General features: G+C 37.4%; 1 protein-coding gene across 1 annotated transcript in view; it reads right to left on the bottom strand.

Moving 5' to 3' along the window:
• The window catches only part of LOC123871952 (rhomboid-related protein 2-like), a 144,012-nt gene extending 130,680 nt beyond the window's left edge, over window positions 1-13,332 (bottom strand). Inside the window, 6 exon segments of the mRNA XM_045916018.1 lie at window positions 8,834-8,899; window positions 9,899-9,997; window positions 12,472-12,495; window positions 12,807-12,933; window positions 13,213-13,287; window positions 13,289-13,332. Of these exon segments, the coding sequence (XP_045771974.1) occupies window positions 8,834-8,899; window positions 9,899-9,997; window positions 12,472-12,495; window positions 12,807-12,933; window positions 13,213-13,287; window positions 13,289-13,332 (435 nt within the window).
• Between the last annotated feature and the right edge of the window lie 1,971 nt (window positions 13,333-15,303).

Raw genomic sequence — 15,303 nt, 5'->3', positions numbered from 1 at the left:
ATTTTTTATTAGAATACTTATCTTATGTCCGCGACATCGTCCGCGTGGAGTACACAAATTTTAAACCCGTATTTTTGCTAAGGGGTTTACTTTCCAAAAATCCTTTCTTAGCGAATGTCTACGTCATAATAGCTACTTATCTGCAGGCCCAGCCCAGTGCTGTAGTAAAGTCCAGTAGTTTGAGCTGTGCGTTGCTGGATCCGTCAGTTAGTCAGTCACCTTCTCCTTGTATTATATTTAGGTAAGTATCTCCGTAATTATATTAGTATTTTAAAACGTTATATTTTGGATAATAAAATATAACGTTCCGGCTTAGGTTCACGCTATATTTTAGAACTAAATGGAACGTATGTTTTTATATCAACAAAATTAAATCGTCAAGGGGACATAAAACGGTTTATGTTATCGGGTGAAGCATTTATGGTGTTAAGACGCTGTAAATAAGATCAAATTATTGCGGCCGCAGGTCTCCGCACTGACGACAATCCATTGTCGTCTTCGGAATATAATTTCTTACCGTCAAAAATGTTAAATTACACACACGATGTCCCTAAAAAAATGAAAAAGAAATGGTTTGATTTTTTTCTTTTACTCACGATTCTGACGTAGCTTTCCGATTTCAAAATTTAATAATTAGGTACTAGTTGATGCCCGCGACTTCATCCGCATAGTTTCAGTTCTTTTTTTAATCACGTGAGAGCTCCGATTTTCCGGGGTAACGGGGTTCCGTCCTGGGATGCAAGCTATCTCTGCACCATCAAAATCGGTACTAGTTGATGCCCGCGACTCATCCGCATAGGTTTCGGTTTTATAAAAATCACGCCAGAACTGCGATTTTCCGGGATAAACGGGATCCTGCTACCTGGGATGCAAACTATCTCTATGCCTAATTTCATCAAAATCGATTGAACGGAACGGAAACGGGTCATGAAAAGCTAGCTAGATGATTTCAGGTAGTTTTTTTAAAAAAATAACCTTGTGAGCTACCTACTTCTATATTTTTATTTATATAAGTACAGTAATATAAATCAAAATTAAATTCGATATAAAGAGACAACAAGGGCACACTGGGGTACCGTGGGCGTCCGTGGTGCGGCATTCTTATGTTAATCCGCAGAGGAGATCCACATTCGAACGGGGTGGGCCAAATTGTTATTTATTTTGTCACCTCCTCTTTTTGTTCGAACTTACCAAAATTCCGCAGCTAAATTACTCCCTGACTTCATCTCGATATTTCATAATCTTGATTTAATCCTAATAGGTAATACATGCGGAAATAACTCTGTCTTTTTGTAACCTTTTCACGGCTTAGTTGCTAAAATCCCTGCATCCTGAAGATGGAGATAAAATACTTTTCCCTGAAAACAAAACCTCGGAAAATCAAAAAGCTCCCAAGGCATGAGTAAGTAAAAGTCGATTTACCTAGTTTCAATCTGTGACTAACTTAAGTTATACGACTGAACCAAAACTTGTTAGGCACAGGTCGAAGGTTTTGTTCTCGTCATTCCAGAGGACTGCCTAGGAAACAGCCTAGGAAAGCCTCCGTGTCAATAACCAGTACATATTTTGGTTTGGACTATAGGCAAATCTTTCAAATAGCTACAAGAGAACTTGCATCAAAGCTTTGGTAGGTATGTAAGTATATCTTTAATATCTAAATTAAGATCTTCAAGGTCTTGATCACCTATATTATACCTAAACGTATACCACGATCCTTTTAAAGTAAATAATTTATGGGACACTTTTGGACATAATTAAGTGCTTCTTAAGATTCCTTTATGCAAATCTCCAAAAACCCGCGTTTAATTAATCGAAGGTAGCCCCACGTCTGACATTATGTGATGTATGCGCCTTAATCAGACCGTCTAATTATTTTAAAACGGATCCTAAATTAACTTGGAACCTTTTATCTCATAATCGCGACACCTTTATTTTTATGAGCCTTTGAATTATATTTTATTTGTTTTTACGCTCATTAGGGATTATTTGTTTACTTTATGAATGGTTATTACGTTCTAATGTTACAGTTTTACTTATTTAAAGCAAAATTTTCAAAAAAGTTTTATAGTGCTTCTCTATTACTGAAATAAATAGTGCATAATGATCGTTAGTTATAATCTTACCTACCTAGTACCTAGGTACTTTACCTAATTGTAATTCGAAGAAGCGTTTTGTAAAACCCAATAAAAGGTTGAAAATGAAAAGCTTACTTGTTCTGCTTTTTACAGAGGTTTCGTACTACAAACAGAAAAGTTTATTATGTACTAAACTAGGTTGGAAGTAGGTTATATATCTAGGTAGGTCTATATATAGGTATTGTAATTCTAATTTACATGCTTTTCTTTTTAATATTAGATTGTGTCTTCAATTTTTTTAATAAACTAGCGTAAATGCCCGCGACTTCGTCCGCGTGGACTACAAAGCTTTAACCCCCTATTTTATCCTCTTAGGGGTTAAAATTTCAAAAATATTTTCTTAATGTCTTCTTCATACATTATAACTATCTACTTGTCAAATTTCAGCCTGATCCGTCAGTAGTTTAAGCTGTGCGTTAAGAGGATACTTGTCAACAAGCCCCCGTCGATTTCCTACGTATGATATTATTGTTCTTATCTCTATTTGCCCTGGTTCGTGCATTCTCGGTTCCTAGATCGGTACATTTGTGATATCCAATTCAAATTGCTGTGATTGGCTGAATTTACCATGTTCTTGCTGCGACAGTGAGTTTGAGCCACTAGCGGAACAATGTTAGCCGGTCAGAAATGATTGCAATTAGTCAACCTGTTTGACGTCCGTGTTCTGTTTTCGATTACAAAAAAGCAAAAATTGTTGTTGCAATCATCAATTTTAGCAAATAGTGAAAGAGAGTCGGCCAATCAGAGGTCACAACTACCGCCACACTTTCTGTCAAACTTTGGCAGTAGGCCTGCCGAGTAATGAAAACAAATTTTTCATTCTGTCTAGGTGTAGGGTAGGTGTAGGGTTGCCACCTGCCTCTTTTAGATTTACAGGCTACCACCATCAAAAATACGGGGTATAGATTTGTTTAAGGGAGACATTGTTTCTTATATATTGTTGTATTATTGTATTGTTTATTATTGTATTTGAAGAAATAGGCGGTGGTTCTCTCTGAAAGCTTATTTAGATATTTCAGTTTAATTGTATGTTTTGTATTTTTTCTCTGTATGTTGCCGGGTCTTGATCGGTGAACTGTGTTTGCAATGTGGTTTTAAATAAAAGATTATTTATTTATTTCAATAGCTTTTAAAAACTCTTCATTTTGTAAAACAAAAAGCATGTTAACTTAAAATTACATTTAACTTGTAATTCCACCTTCAAAGTATCAATACCATGGCCGTAGCCAGGAATTGATTTCGGGAGAGGTTTTATCAGGGCCGGAACTGAATCCTGTCATGAGGAAAAATACGTTCGCTCAACTTTATGGGCTAATTACCTGGTTAGTTGAATTTCGCCTTTCAATTTGATAGTGGAATAAAATACAACAATGAAAAAGCGCAGCGCAGTGAGCGTAAGTGTTTTTGGTTCAATACAGAAAAAATAAGTGAAAGGGAAACGAGTTTAGCCATAGCAAGATACTTCTTTACCAAAATTTTGATACTTACTATTCAGAGGTAACTTGCACCCCAGAAACGAACATAAGCTTTTTATCCCGGAAAATCCCCCACGGAATTTTTAAAAACCTAAATTCATGCAGACGAAATTGCGGGGCATACACCAAGTAATACAAATTCAAAACGCGAGTGAAGCGAGCGCGAAATGTTTGATATATTTCCAAAAAAAATTGGTAAGCAAATGCAAGAAATAGTGTAAGTATTATTTTAGGTTTAGGTTTTTGACGGTCTCCCAGACGCAGTGGCCATTTCTAAATTTCTGGTCTGGTGGGAGGCTTGGGTCATGGCTAGTTATATGGTTAGTATGGCCCTACCGGCCAAGAAATTAGACTGCACTATTACCACTAGGAGAGATTAAAGTCAAGGGCTAACTTGTATAAAAAAAGGCTTAGATCCTAAAACCAACCTCCGCCTCTTTGGCTACGGCCATGATCAAAATCGAGTGGGTTTCGGCTACGCAGGTATTATTCTACGCATTGTCGCACAAGGAAAATATGTATTCTTTCTACTGGACATAACGTCAGCGTTTGGTTTCGCAAGCCGGCCCGGCTGAATTTGTAAAAAACCGGCCAAGTGCGAGTCAGACTCACGCACCGAGGGTTCCGTATTCGGGTATTTTTTTTCGACATTTTACACAAGAAATCAAAACTGTTATGCATTAAAAAAAATATGCATAAAAATAAATAAAAATCTGTCTTAGAATGTACTGGTAAAGTCCTTTCATATAATAACCCACTTGATTTAATATTTAGTTACTTTGAAAATTGAAAATACTAATATTTGTTCATGAACACATGACAGACGAAGAGACGGACAGACGGACAGATGGACAGACAGACAGACGGACAGACGGAAAGACAGACAGACGGACAGACAGACAGACAGCGAATTGATCCTATTTCCTTTTTGCTTTTGAGGTACGGAACCCTAAAAATATTTAGTTTTATTTGCCTCATATTTTATTTTCATAATTACGGGTTTCTGTATCCTGAAATACCAACCAGTAACCAGTAAAATACGGGGCCTCTGGCAACCCTACTCGGAAATCACTGTCACATTCAAGTTAATGTCAAATATTTTGTTTTCGATTACAGAAAGCTGCATCAATCATTATTAAAATATTTTATTTGTTGTGATTGGCTGAATTTTTGAGTTTCAGCCAATAAACAGACTGTTTGCCAATTAAACGTCATAACAATATAAATGCCAGAAAGTTTAACCAAATAAAACAAACTTAATGAGAACTTAGTGAGAATGCAAACGGCACACAATTTATAATACATATTATGTTAGTCGTATATAATAGATACTATAGTAGTCGTTCACTTTGGTAATAGTCAGATTGTCATCAGTAAAATTGATATTGGTTGATGTATCGTAAATTAGGTATTGTTTCGGTGACAAATATTTTTATAATCTATTTATCTTTGAACAGAATGGAATAGAATGAAATGGAATGGAATACAATGATTAATTTTTATTCCTGTAAACTTTTAGGTAAACTTCAAAGTGTTTTTGAATGGTCAGAAAAATTTACCACTGGTTCGGAATGCCGTTCCTACGTTTCTAGGGTTTCGTACCTCAAAACGAAAAACAGAACTCTTATAGGATCACTTTGTTGTCTATCTCTCTGTCTGTCGAGTGTGTCAAGAAAACCTCTAGGGTACTTCCCGTTGACTCAAAACCATGAAATTTGGCAGGTAACCTAACTGCGTAATTTTGGCTAGTTTTTTTAATCGATAAAGAAAGTTTGCGACATTGTTCAATAAAAAATTTGGATTCCAACTCCTCAATCCTGATGTTGCAGGGGACCTGACTACTAAAGCTAATGGGATTTAAAAAGTGTTGATTATTAATTGATATTGAAGGTATCTATACCAAGTAAATACTTTGTCGTTGACCTCAACCCTGATGCTGTAAGAAATTGCATTCCTAAATCCTGGTGATCCCTCGGGATTTGAAAAGGATCATCCGTTTAAATGTTCTTACGTGATACAGAAACAAGTTGCATCCCGGGGACGGGCTATTACGGAGAGGCAACTTTTGTTCTGGGAAATGAAAGGATCGGGATTTTCAAAAACCTAAATCCACGCGAGCAAAGCTGTGGGCATTAGCTAGTTGTAAATATATTTAAAAGCTACTATAAGATAATAGATAAGGTACTTATTTCCTTATATTTTTATTGTATGGCAGCGCGCGGTTTTAAATTATAAATTGCACGTCCTGTCCTTTTCTGTAATACATTTTTTTCTCAATATCTATCGCTTTATCTCATAGCAAGAGTCCGTAAGACATAATACAGTGAATATAGGCAAAATATACAATTTTTGCAGTTTCCACGTCAGTACCTGTCGAATTTTTCTAACAGTGTAAGCAGCAGAGTTGAGTTTACCATCAAGTGTTGATATGTGGGTGTTCCATAGAAGCTTTGCATCTAACGTTATACCGAGAAACACGGGGTTCTCCTTTATTTTCAACATATGATTATTAATCAATGAATTTATGTCATTTAAGGTCCTGGTATTGGGCAGTGTGAATTGAACACACTTAGATTTCTTTGCATTTGGAATTGATTTGGAAGTAAATTGTTAGCAATAAATCAGAGAGTGACCTGTGATATGGCATTACATATAGTATACATTGTCAAAAATTATAATATTAAAGCTGTGCGTATTGCGTGAGGAATTGCGTATTGCGTGAGGAATAGGTGCAACTTGCAGGGTTTGATGCATGCGCTATTGCCAGCAAACATGAGACATATTTTTATCTACAGGCAACGTCTGAGTAGGTAACGCATACGTCTAACGCAAGTTGAAATGTACCAGTGTATTTAGTTAGACCTATCGACAAGTTTAGAGTCGGGTGTAGTTTAAATGTGGCCCGTGTGTTTAGACCAGTTTAGACTGTCAGTTCCGCCCCCGTCACCGGCGGGGGTTGGTCGTCCCCCGCACCTCACCACCCCTCTTGCAGAAATCGAGACAGCACGAAATTTTCAAGATTTCTGGGTGTAATTTCTGGTTTTCGTAGTTCCAACATAATTATAACAATATAAAATATATAACGATAATTTTTTTACTGCATGATATTCATTAAATTTTCTAGGTCTGTGGTTTTTCCAAATTTCATTAAATTGCTTCGTTGTCTAGAAAAACGAGCACAAAGTTGGGCCTTTTTTTAAAGAAAAATACAAATCTTTGAACCCCTGTAATTTTAAAACTACATATTTTTAGAAAAATCTAAAACACCACAGACACAGATATTAGTTTCTAGACTATGTTTGCAAAATTTCATGGACTTTGGTTGCTTAATATTCAAATGAAATGGGAACTACGATTGTATGGAGTAAGTGACGGAGAGAGCTCTGTTAATAGTCAGTCAGTCAGTCAGATTTTCCTTTTATTTTAGAAAAAATAGCTATAAGAAAAAACAAACAATCCAGCTCACAGACACAAAGCGATCAAAGAAAATAATAAACGACTGTGCTCGGTGTTAATACGCATTTAAGATAATATATTTTATTCTACAAAAATAAATGTCCACCTTATAAATCTTACAGGCCTTATCGTATTTCGAAGGGACAGTAAAAACCCCGATAAGAACTCAGATCTAAGCCTGGACACGTTTTAGGCTAAGCGCAGACGACTGACTACATCGAATCCGACAAAAATTGAAAAATTAGTAAAAATAGAACGTAACGCAAAACGTTTAAAGAATTTTAATTTTATTCTACTTTTTAATGATTATTTCAGGTGACCCACTTCGATTAATCGGTACCATAAACAAGTGTAAATTAAAAATTTATAACACCCCCGACAAGTGAGGGTTACAGTAACTAGAAAAGAGCTGATAACTTTCAAACGGTTGAACCGATTTTCTTGGATTATAGTTAAGAACACTCTCGATCAAGCCACCTTTCAAACAAAAAAACTCAATTAAAATCGGTTTATTAGATTAGGAGTTACGATGCCACAGACAGATACACAGATACACACGTCAAACTTATAACACCCCTCTTTTTGGGTCGGGGGTTAAAAATGGTCCGAACGACTCGTCCGATTATTTACTATTGTTTTATATCGTTTTAATGCATTCCAATTGAAATGATTTTTCATATCATCATGAGGCATCTTCATTCGAAAATGGTAACGTACACTCTGGATTGACGAAAAATCGTACACCAACAGCTGTTAGGGATAAAAATTGCCCAAATTATCTGATACAAATCGGTGAGCGTCTAAAATTGTTGATGTAGACTCTGCAATAGACCCTAACGTAACTTTTTCATGTAAGCTTGGAGCCTTGTGCCTTCTCAATGTTAACAAAAGTAAAAACTTGGGCTGTGTCGAGACTGGCTCGATGTGGAGCTGCCTAGCTGCGGGTAGTCGGTGTCACTATCTTAAATCAATACATTTGATATAAATCTGAGACCCTTTAAAATAGTTAGTATGCAGTAGACCTTAATATAACTTTTTCGTAGCCTTTTGCCTTCTCAAGGGTAACAAAAGTAAAACCTTGAGCTGTTGTCGAGACTGGCCCGATGTGGACCTGCCTGGGTGAGGGTAATCGGTGTCGCATCTTAATTTAGTTGTCTTGTATTGTTAAGATGGGTCAGTGTTATTGCTGGTATCTGAACTACGTATTTGTGACCCAGAACGGGTTTTAAGATTGCCGCCACTTAAAATATTTATTTTAATTAGCTTAGTAAGAAGACGTCAGCCTCCTATTCGGGAGATCGTAGGTTCGATCCTGGGTATGCACCTCTAACTTTTCGGACTTAGGTATGTGCATCACTGAATTTAACGGTGAAGAAGAAGAAACGTCGTGAGGAAACTCGCACGCTGAGAGTTCTCCATAATGTTCTCAAAGTGCGTGAAGTCTGTCAATGCACATTAGACCAGCGCGTGGCAGAATATGGTCTCAAGCCTTCTCCTTATGAGAGGAGATTCGTGATCAGTAGTGGGCCGGCGATGGGTTGATCATAAAGATATTAGTTACCATTTCCTTACATCATAGGAATGAATTAAGGTGTAATATAAATATAGGTCCTTGGTAAAAATACTGATGGATTTTTACGTGTTGCTGGGCCTACCTAAATGGTTACATGGTATGGGTACAATAAATCAATAGTTAAGTCTATTCAAGATATTTAGTTACCTATTAAATGGCTATAAATTCTAAGAAAAAATGATGGTAGCACTCACCACATTAACAAACTCTTGAAAGGTTATAGCTGCGCTGGTAGAACTTCGAGCTTTATCCAAAAGAATCTGTACAACGGAAATAAGTTGTATTATTAAAAATATTGATGAATGATAAATAAAATCTATGTGACGTACAGATGGACGAACATACGCATATGACGAAAGGATTCCTTGTATTACTAGGAAACTCTAGATTGAAGATTTATTTGAAGCGGTTAGGCCTTCGTTACGTGTTCTTTGGGGATTTGATGTAGCAAGCACCCCGGTAGCGCAGACGGTACGCTAACGAAATAAAAGAAGCCCGTGCCGTGCGCCCGTTTCATTCCATAGAGCACTTTATGCGCCCAGGGCGCTTGCTATCTCAAGTCCCTTATAATGTCTAGTCTAGCTGTAGATAATATATGTTTAGTAGCAACGGTTCGCAAAGCAGATTGTACTGAAAACCTTGCAAGTTTGTGTTTAAAATGTTCTGTCTAGGGTAATTTGACGCTACTTATGTCTGTGTAACGCACGTTTCTGTTGATTGTTAATAAATGAGAATTTGAGTAATGCCGTTTTATTTTTTTTCGTTGTAAGTATGTTTTCTCAGAACATTATGATTATTAAAGCCAGCCCGGGCTATATCAAGTCCGATACTTATATAATATTATGTAGCTTAGCTGTAGGTCAGGTACTTATTCAACTTTGTGAACTGTACTAAATGAGGTATCACACTAATATTATAAAGGCGAAAGTTTGTATGTGTGTGTGTGTGTGTGTGTGTGTGTGTGTGTGTGTGTGTATGTTTGTTACTCCTTCACGCAAAAACTACTGAACGGATTTGGCTGAAATTTAAAATGGAAATAGATAATATCCTGGATTAGTACATAGGCTACTTTTTATCCCGGAAAATCAAAGAGTTCCCACGGGATTTAGAAAAGCCTAAATCCACGCGAACGAAGTCGCGGGCATCGGCTAGTTAAGTATATTTAGTGGCAACAGTTCACAATGCAGATTCTACTGAGAACCAGAACTCTATAGGTAATCTATCATTATATAACGATTTGATGGTCAATTAATATTTACCTCACGTTTATGGGGTGGCACCTGCGTTATAAAATCTGGATTCTGAAGGGTTTGTAGGAAGTCTGGCCACGGAATCTCGCCGAAGCCTTCCGGATCGAACTGCAGATAAGGGGCGTAAACAATCGTTAATATAATATTCACACCTACTCTAAACTCCTCGGTCACGTACAACAGAGGTACAAAATGTCATAATCACCACCCATTTTGGGATTTCGCATTAATATGTAGTCTAAGAGCTAGATTTAATGGAATGAAGACAATATAACATTTTGAACACTCTTCCAAGATGCGTTTGTCTTGAATCTCATAACACGGTTATCTTAAATTCTCATTCCCGAGATTGGTGTTAGAAGGGAGAATTGCAGCCAAAAGAGCTCTAAGTCTCCAAAGAAGAAAATGGTTGGACGATATAAGGGGGTGGACAGGTTTTAGTTACCCGGAGTTAAAAGAGGCGGCTTTAGATAGAGAAGCTTTTCGGATCATGATCGCGAATCTTCGTTTCGAAGAAGGCACGCGATGATGATGATCTTAAAACAAAAGTAAAAAGCTTGGCAATTATCTAGTCCTATCTAGATGTATTATTATGATATTGTATTAAAAAGAGAAACGTCTTCAATGTACAATTTTGAACTCTAATGTGGAACAAGAAGCAATATGGTAGGAACTAGGAATATACCCATGCTAGATACCTTAATGGGTCTTTAAACGACAGAAGGCTAGAATTCTACATCCACTGGGATGATATTTATATTATAATCGCTTAGTAGGGGGTTGGTAGCATGTTTTCAGTATGAGCTGTATTAATATGGCTAAAAGGGTAATATTTGCTTCCGCTGTTTTCCAAACCGCTGCAGTGGTAGAGTCTTGACATATTATAAGTGGCACAGACTGTCATAAACTGACACTGAAATAAATTATTTTCATCACACTAATATTATAAAGGAGAAAGTTTGTGTGTGTGTGTGTGTGTGTATGTTTGTTACTCCTTCACGCAAAAACTACTGGACGGATTGGGCTGAAATTTAGAATGGAGATAGATTATACCCTGGATTAGGCTTAGGCACATAGGCTACTTTTTATCCCGGAAAATCAAAGATTTCCCACGGGAATTTAAAAAAACCTACATACACGCTAACGAAGTCGCTGGTATCAGCTAGTTTCAAATATTATTTTTTTTTTACTGGATGTTACTGCATTATTTACAGATGTTATCACCGTCTCTCAACCTATGTGTATTATTGTTCATATTATTGCTGTAATAACTTTGCCCATTTCCAAAAATAAGAGGACAAAAAACGAAAAGCGCCCCTATCTGCGCGGCCGGCAGTAAGTATTATCTCAATGTTCCCTACGTGACAAGACAACGTTTGATCCGAGGCGCTACCGCCACTTTTTATCTGCTTATAAAACTTTTTGTACCCCGCTTCTGTACATTTTAATCAGTCAAAAACAAAAAAGTATTCTATGAAATTCGTTTCAACCAGCAATACAACTGTACTACTAGATGCGGCGCTTCATAATAACACTAACACCATGTTCCAACAAACATAGCATCGGTGTCCACACCCTTATCAATCGTAATCTGCTTTAAAAGCAGTCCGTTTATAAAAATAAAACTTGCGCGAGAAAATTATTGGTATTCACGTTATCATATTAGAGTAACTAAGTATAGGTAGCTTTGTTATCTATCAATAGTCTGTTCTTCTATGTCCGTAGAAATCGAATTACGATTGTCAGAAAGTGCGGGCACCGATATTTGTTAGAACATGTTGTTACTATAAAGCGCCGCATCCAGTGGTACATTTATATCGCTGGTTTCGACATCGTAAACGACACTTTTATGAAACATGCGGTGCTTGAAATCTCATGTTTATGCTGAAAGTGTCGTCGAGGTTGGACTCGGTTATTTTTTGTTAACGAAATATTCACAAATTGCATGTTTAAAACATTGATATGTATTTCGAGAGCGTGATTTATTCTACAGCGCCCCATTATTTTTACAAGAAAAAAAAAATACATATTCAGCATCCCAAAGAGTTTTTCAGCATCCCTAGGATTTAGTCTGCGAACCAGCTGGGAGTGGGCGCAATATTTTGTTAAATTAATATATTTTTTTGGCGCATAATAGGTAAACTTTAATTAAGGTCACATATATAGGTACATATTTTATCTCAAAATATAATATTATGTAAGTATGATGTCATCCAATAATAAACCTAATTTCATTGTTAACGACATAGATTATGCAATAAATTAGGTACGATCTTTTTTTGTGAATATATTAAACTGTGGTTCATAATATGTGGCCAATGATTCCACGGTTATTTTAGGAGAGTGACAGGTATTGGAAAGAATGAAGTTTTAAAATGCCCTGCCCATGAAACTTATATGCAAATACAACGCAATTTTTTCGGAATTTCCAAAAAATATCCGAACGGCTCGGTTGAAATGGTCTTATCCACCTAGGTATATCCACCTAGGTATGTTCTAGACCAAGATATACTTAGACGTACATTTTTACTATTTGTATTCATTTAAAAAGTTTTATTTTTAAACAACTTATATGAACTTACCCTATCAAATAGAAGGCGCCATTTCTGTAACAAAAAATCTTCGTCAGTTTGATTCAATAATATCCCTTTTCTTATATTAAATCACTTAGTTGACAAAGTTAGGAAATTGAAACCTTTAACTGGTAGTCTTTGGTCATTCGAATTTTGTTATAAGTTTTTTGTCATTGGTTTTCTCAAGTGGGCAGACTCTACTAGAGCATCCAGAGAAGATGATCTCTACGACAATCTTGCAACTTGCTTATATTTCAAATAAGCCCACTTCCATCAGACTGTATCGTTACACCAACAAAGAGTTCGACTCATCAAAAAAAAATCGAATTACTTTGTTTACTTACATCATGCATCAACTCTCGTCGTATTTCCGCCTCGTCCAACTCCGAACCGAGATCTGTATGGTCTGTATCGTAGAGGGGTTCCGCTGCTCTCGAGAGCGACCCCAATGAATTTCGGGCCGAAACAAGCCTGTGACCGTCGGAAGCACCTCGGCTTCGATCCAGGACTCCATAGAGGTGCTAGCCGACATAGTGATGACGGACAAGCTCCTTGCCGCTGCCGCAGCCACTGTCCACCCAAACCGTCATGCTGGCAACATACTAACCCTTTGTTTACTTACATCATGCATCAACTCTCGTCGTATTTCCGCCTCGTCCAACTCCGAACCAAGATCTGTATGACGTATCGTAGACGGGTTTCGCTACTCTCGAGAACGACCCCAATGAATTTCGGGCCGAAACAAGTTACCCTGTGACCGTCAGAAGCACCTCGGCTTCGATCCCCGACTCAATAGAGGTGCTAGCCGACATAGTGATGACAGGCAAGCTCCCTGCCGCTGCCGCAGCCACTGTCCACCCAAACTGTCATGCTGGCAACATACTAACCCTTTGTTTACTTACATCATGCATCAACTCTCGTCGTATTTCCGCCTCGTCCAACTCCGAACCGAGATCTGTATGGTCTGTATCGTAGAGGGGTTCCGCTGCTCTCGAGAGCGACCCCAGCGAATCCCGGGCCGAAGCAAGCGACCCCGTGATCGTCGGAAGCACCCCGGCTTCGATCCCCGACTCCATAGAGGTGTTAGCCGACAGGACAGTGGCGACGGGAGGCCGGAGGTCCCCGCCGCCGCAGCCGCTGCCCACCCAAACCGACATGCTGGCAACACCGGCACACACATATACACGGCACTTCGATATTAACTTCAAAAACTAATTTATCGATATCGGCACTGACATTATTTGGCACATCCGTTACTTAGTACTCATCATCACACAGTAAAAAGTCTGCACGTTTGAAAGCGTCTATCGTCTAATAGGTAGTGCAGCGAATGGATTTACCTAATTGCTTAAAGTTTTCATCAATGGGCAGTGTCTTTTGGAGTAGATTTCTATATACAAATTAATAATTAAGGCCGTTGTGCTTGGCTGTGGTACGTTAGTTACTTGTAATTTACAAAAGTTTTTTAAATGGAGTCGAAAAATGGAATTTTATTGGACAGATTTTTTTCTAAATGGGACAGTTCTTATTGGACTTTATCTTCTTCGATGGATAGTGGCATTAAGACGGCAGTAAGACTATACACGAAAACTTATGATAAGGCACGTTGTTCGATTAAGCTCTATCCAACGACGGGTGCGCCTGAAACAAAAAGCTCATTTTAAAAGTCCGATAAATCACACAGCTTGATCCTGAGAGTAAAGAGACTCAAAAACCAGCAGAACTGATTAAACTATATTTTTCAGTCATGCTACTGAAGATGCAAGCAGTATGCGTTCATCTTAAGAACTTTAAAGAAGAAAGCTTTAATTTGCTATCTTTTTAAGACTGGGAAGTAGGAAAATGCATGGCTGCGCGGGAAATCTTTTCATGGAGTTTACGCTTATTTATAGATATGAGGAGACTATTTATGGAGTCTTGTTTATTTGAATAATAAATCTTCAAGGAATATATAGGTACTTTTCTGTCATAAAATTAAAAATATAAGTAAATCTCTTAGTAAGGCTAATTTATTTGTTAGGTAGAGACTTTTATGCGCTTGACTAAACAACAGGAAATCAGCCAATCCCTTACTAGCAAATTTATCGTTTAGGGGAAGGAAGGAGGAAAGCGCATCGGCCTAAGGGCTGGAGCCCTCTTGACGTTACCATGGCAACGTGGTCGTTTCATTCACCGTGCAACAGCACCCCTTGTTCAACACGTGCAAAATGTAGATAGCTCACGATCTCCTTTATTATCGAACAGCAAATTTTTTGAACTAGGTACTACTACCTACCTATACTAACTTTAAGAACACGTATACGCACTAAGCAAATATTGCTTAGTACGGTCTGTACCTTAGCAAGATTGCTTAGTACCAACTTGAAATGCATCAGGGATGCAGAAAAAAAGTTTTTTTTTAATTAAGTAAATTAATGTGTGTCGCACAACAAGACTTTTTACACCGACTAATAGTCTATAATAATATGTAGAGTTTTACTACAGCTTTTCAGTTTGAAAAAGGTAAAGAAAGGTAAGGTAATAAACCTATACCCCTCGAAATGTGAGATTGCTAATTAACTTCCTCTCTGAACTGAGTGCTATGCTTCCGGTCTAATTCAAACTAATTATGGTAACCTCTGCAGTCTGCAATACATTTTCATCTTTTTAATATCAAAACGCCTAATGGCAGTGAAAATAAACAGCAGGCTGTGTTCAACAATAAACGGTTTAAGGCTTAGCTCAAAATCGAATTAAAATATTTAATAAAATACTGTAAGATAACATAAAAATATATTTGTTTACCTTTTAAAAAACAACCCTAACCTATTTTGTAAGGGAACTCTAATAAATCGGGCACTT

This window comes from Maniola jurtina, chromosome 14 (assembly GCF_905333055.1).
Source record: "Maniola jurtina chromosome 14, ilManJurt1.1, whole genome shotgun sequence".
In the NCBI taxonomy this organism is placed as follows: Eukaryota; Metazoa; Arthropoda; class Insecta; order Lepidoptera; family Nymphalidae; genus Maniola; species Maniola jurtina.
This window is presented reverse-complemented; position numbering and strand designations above follow the sequence as displayed.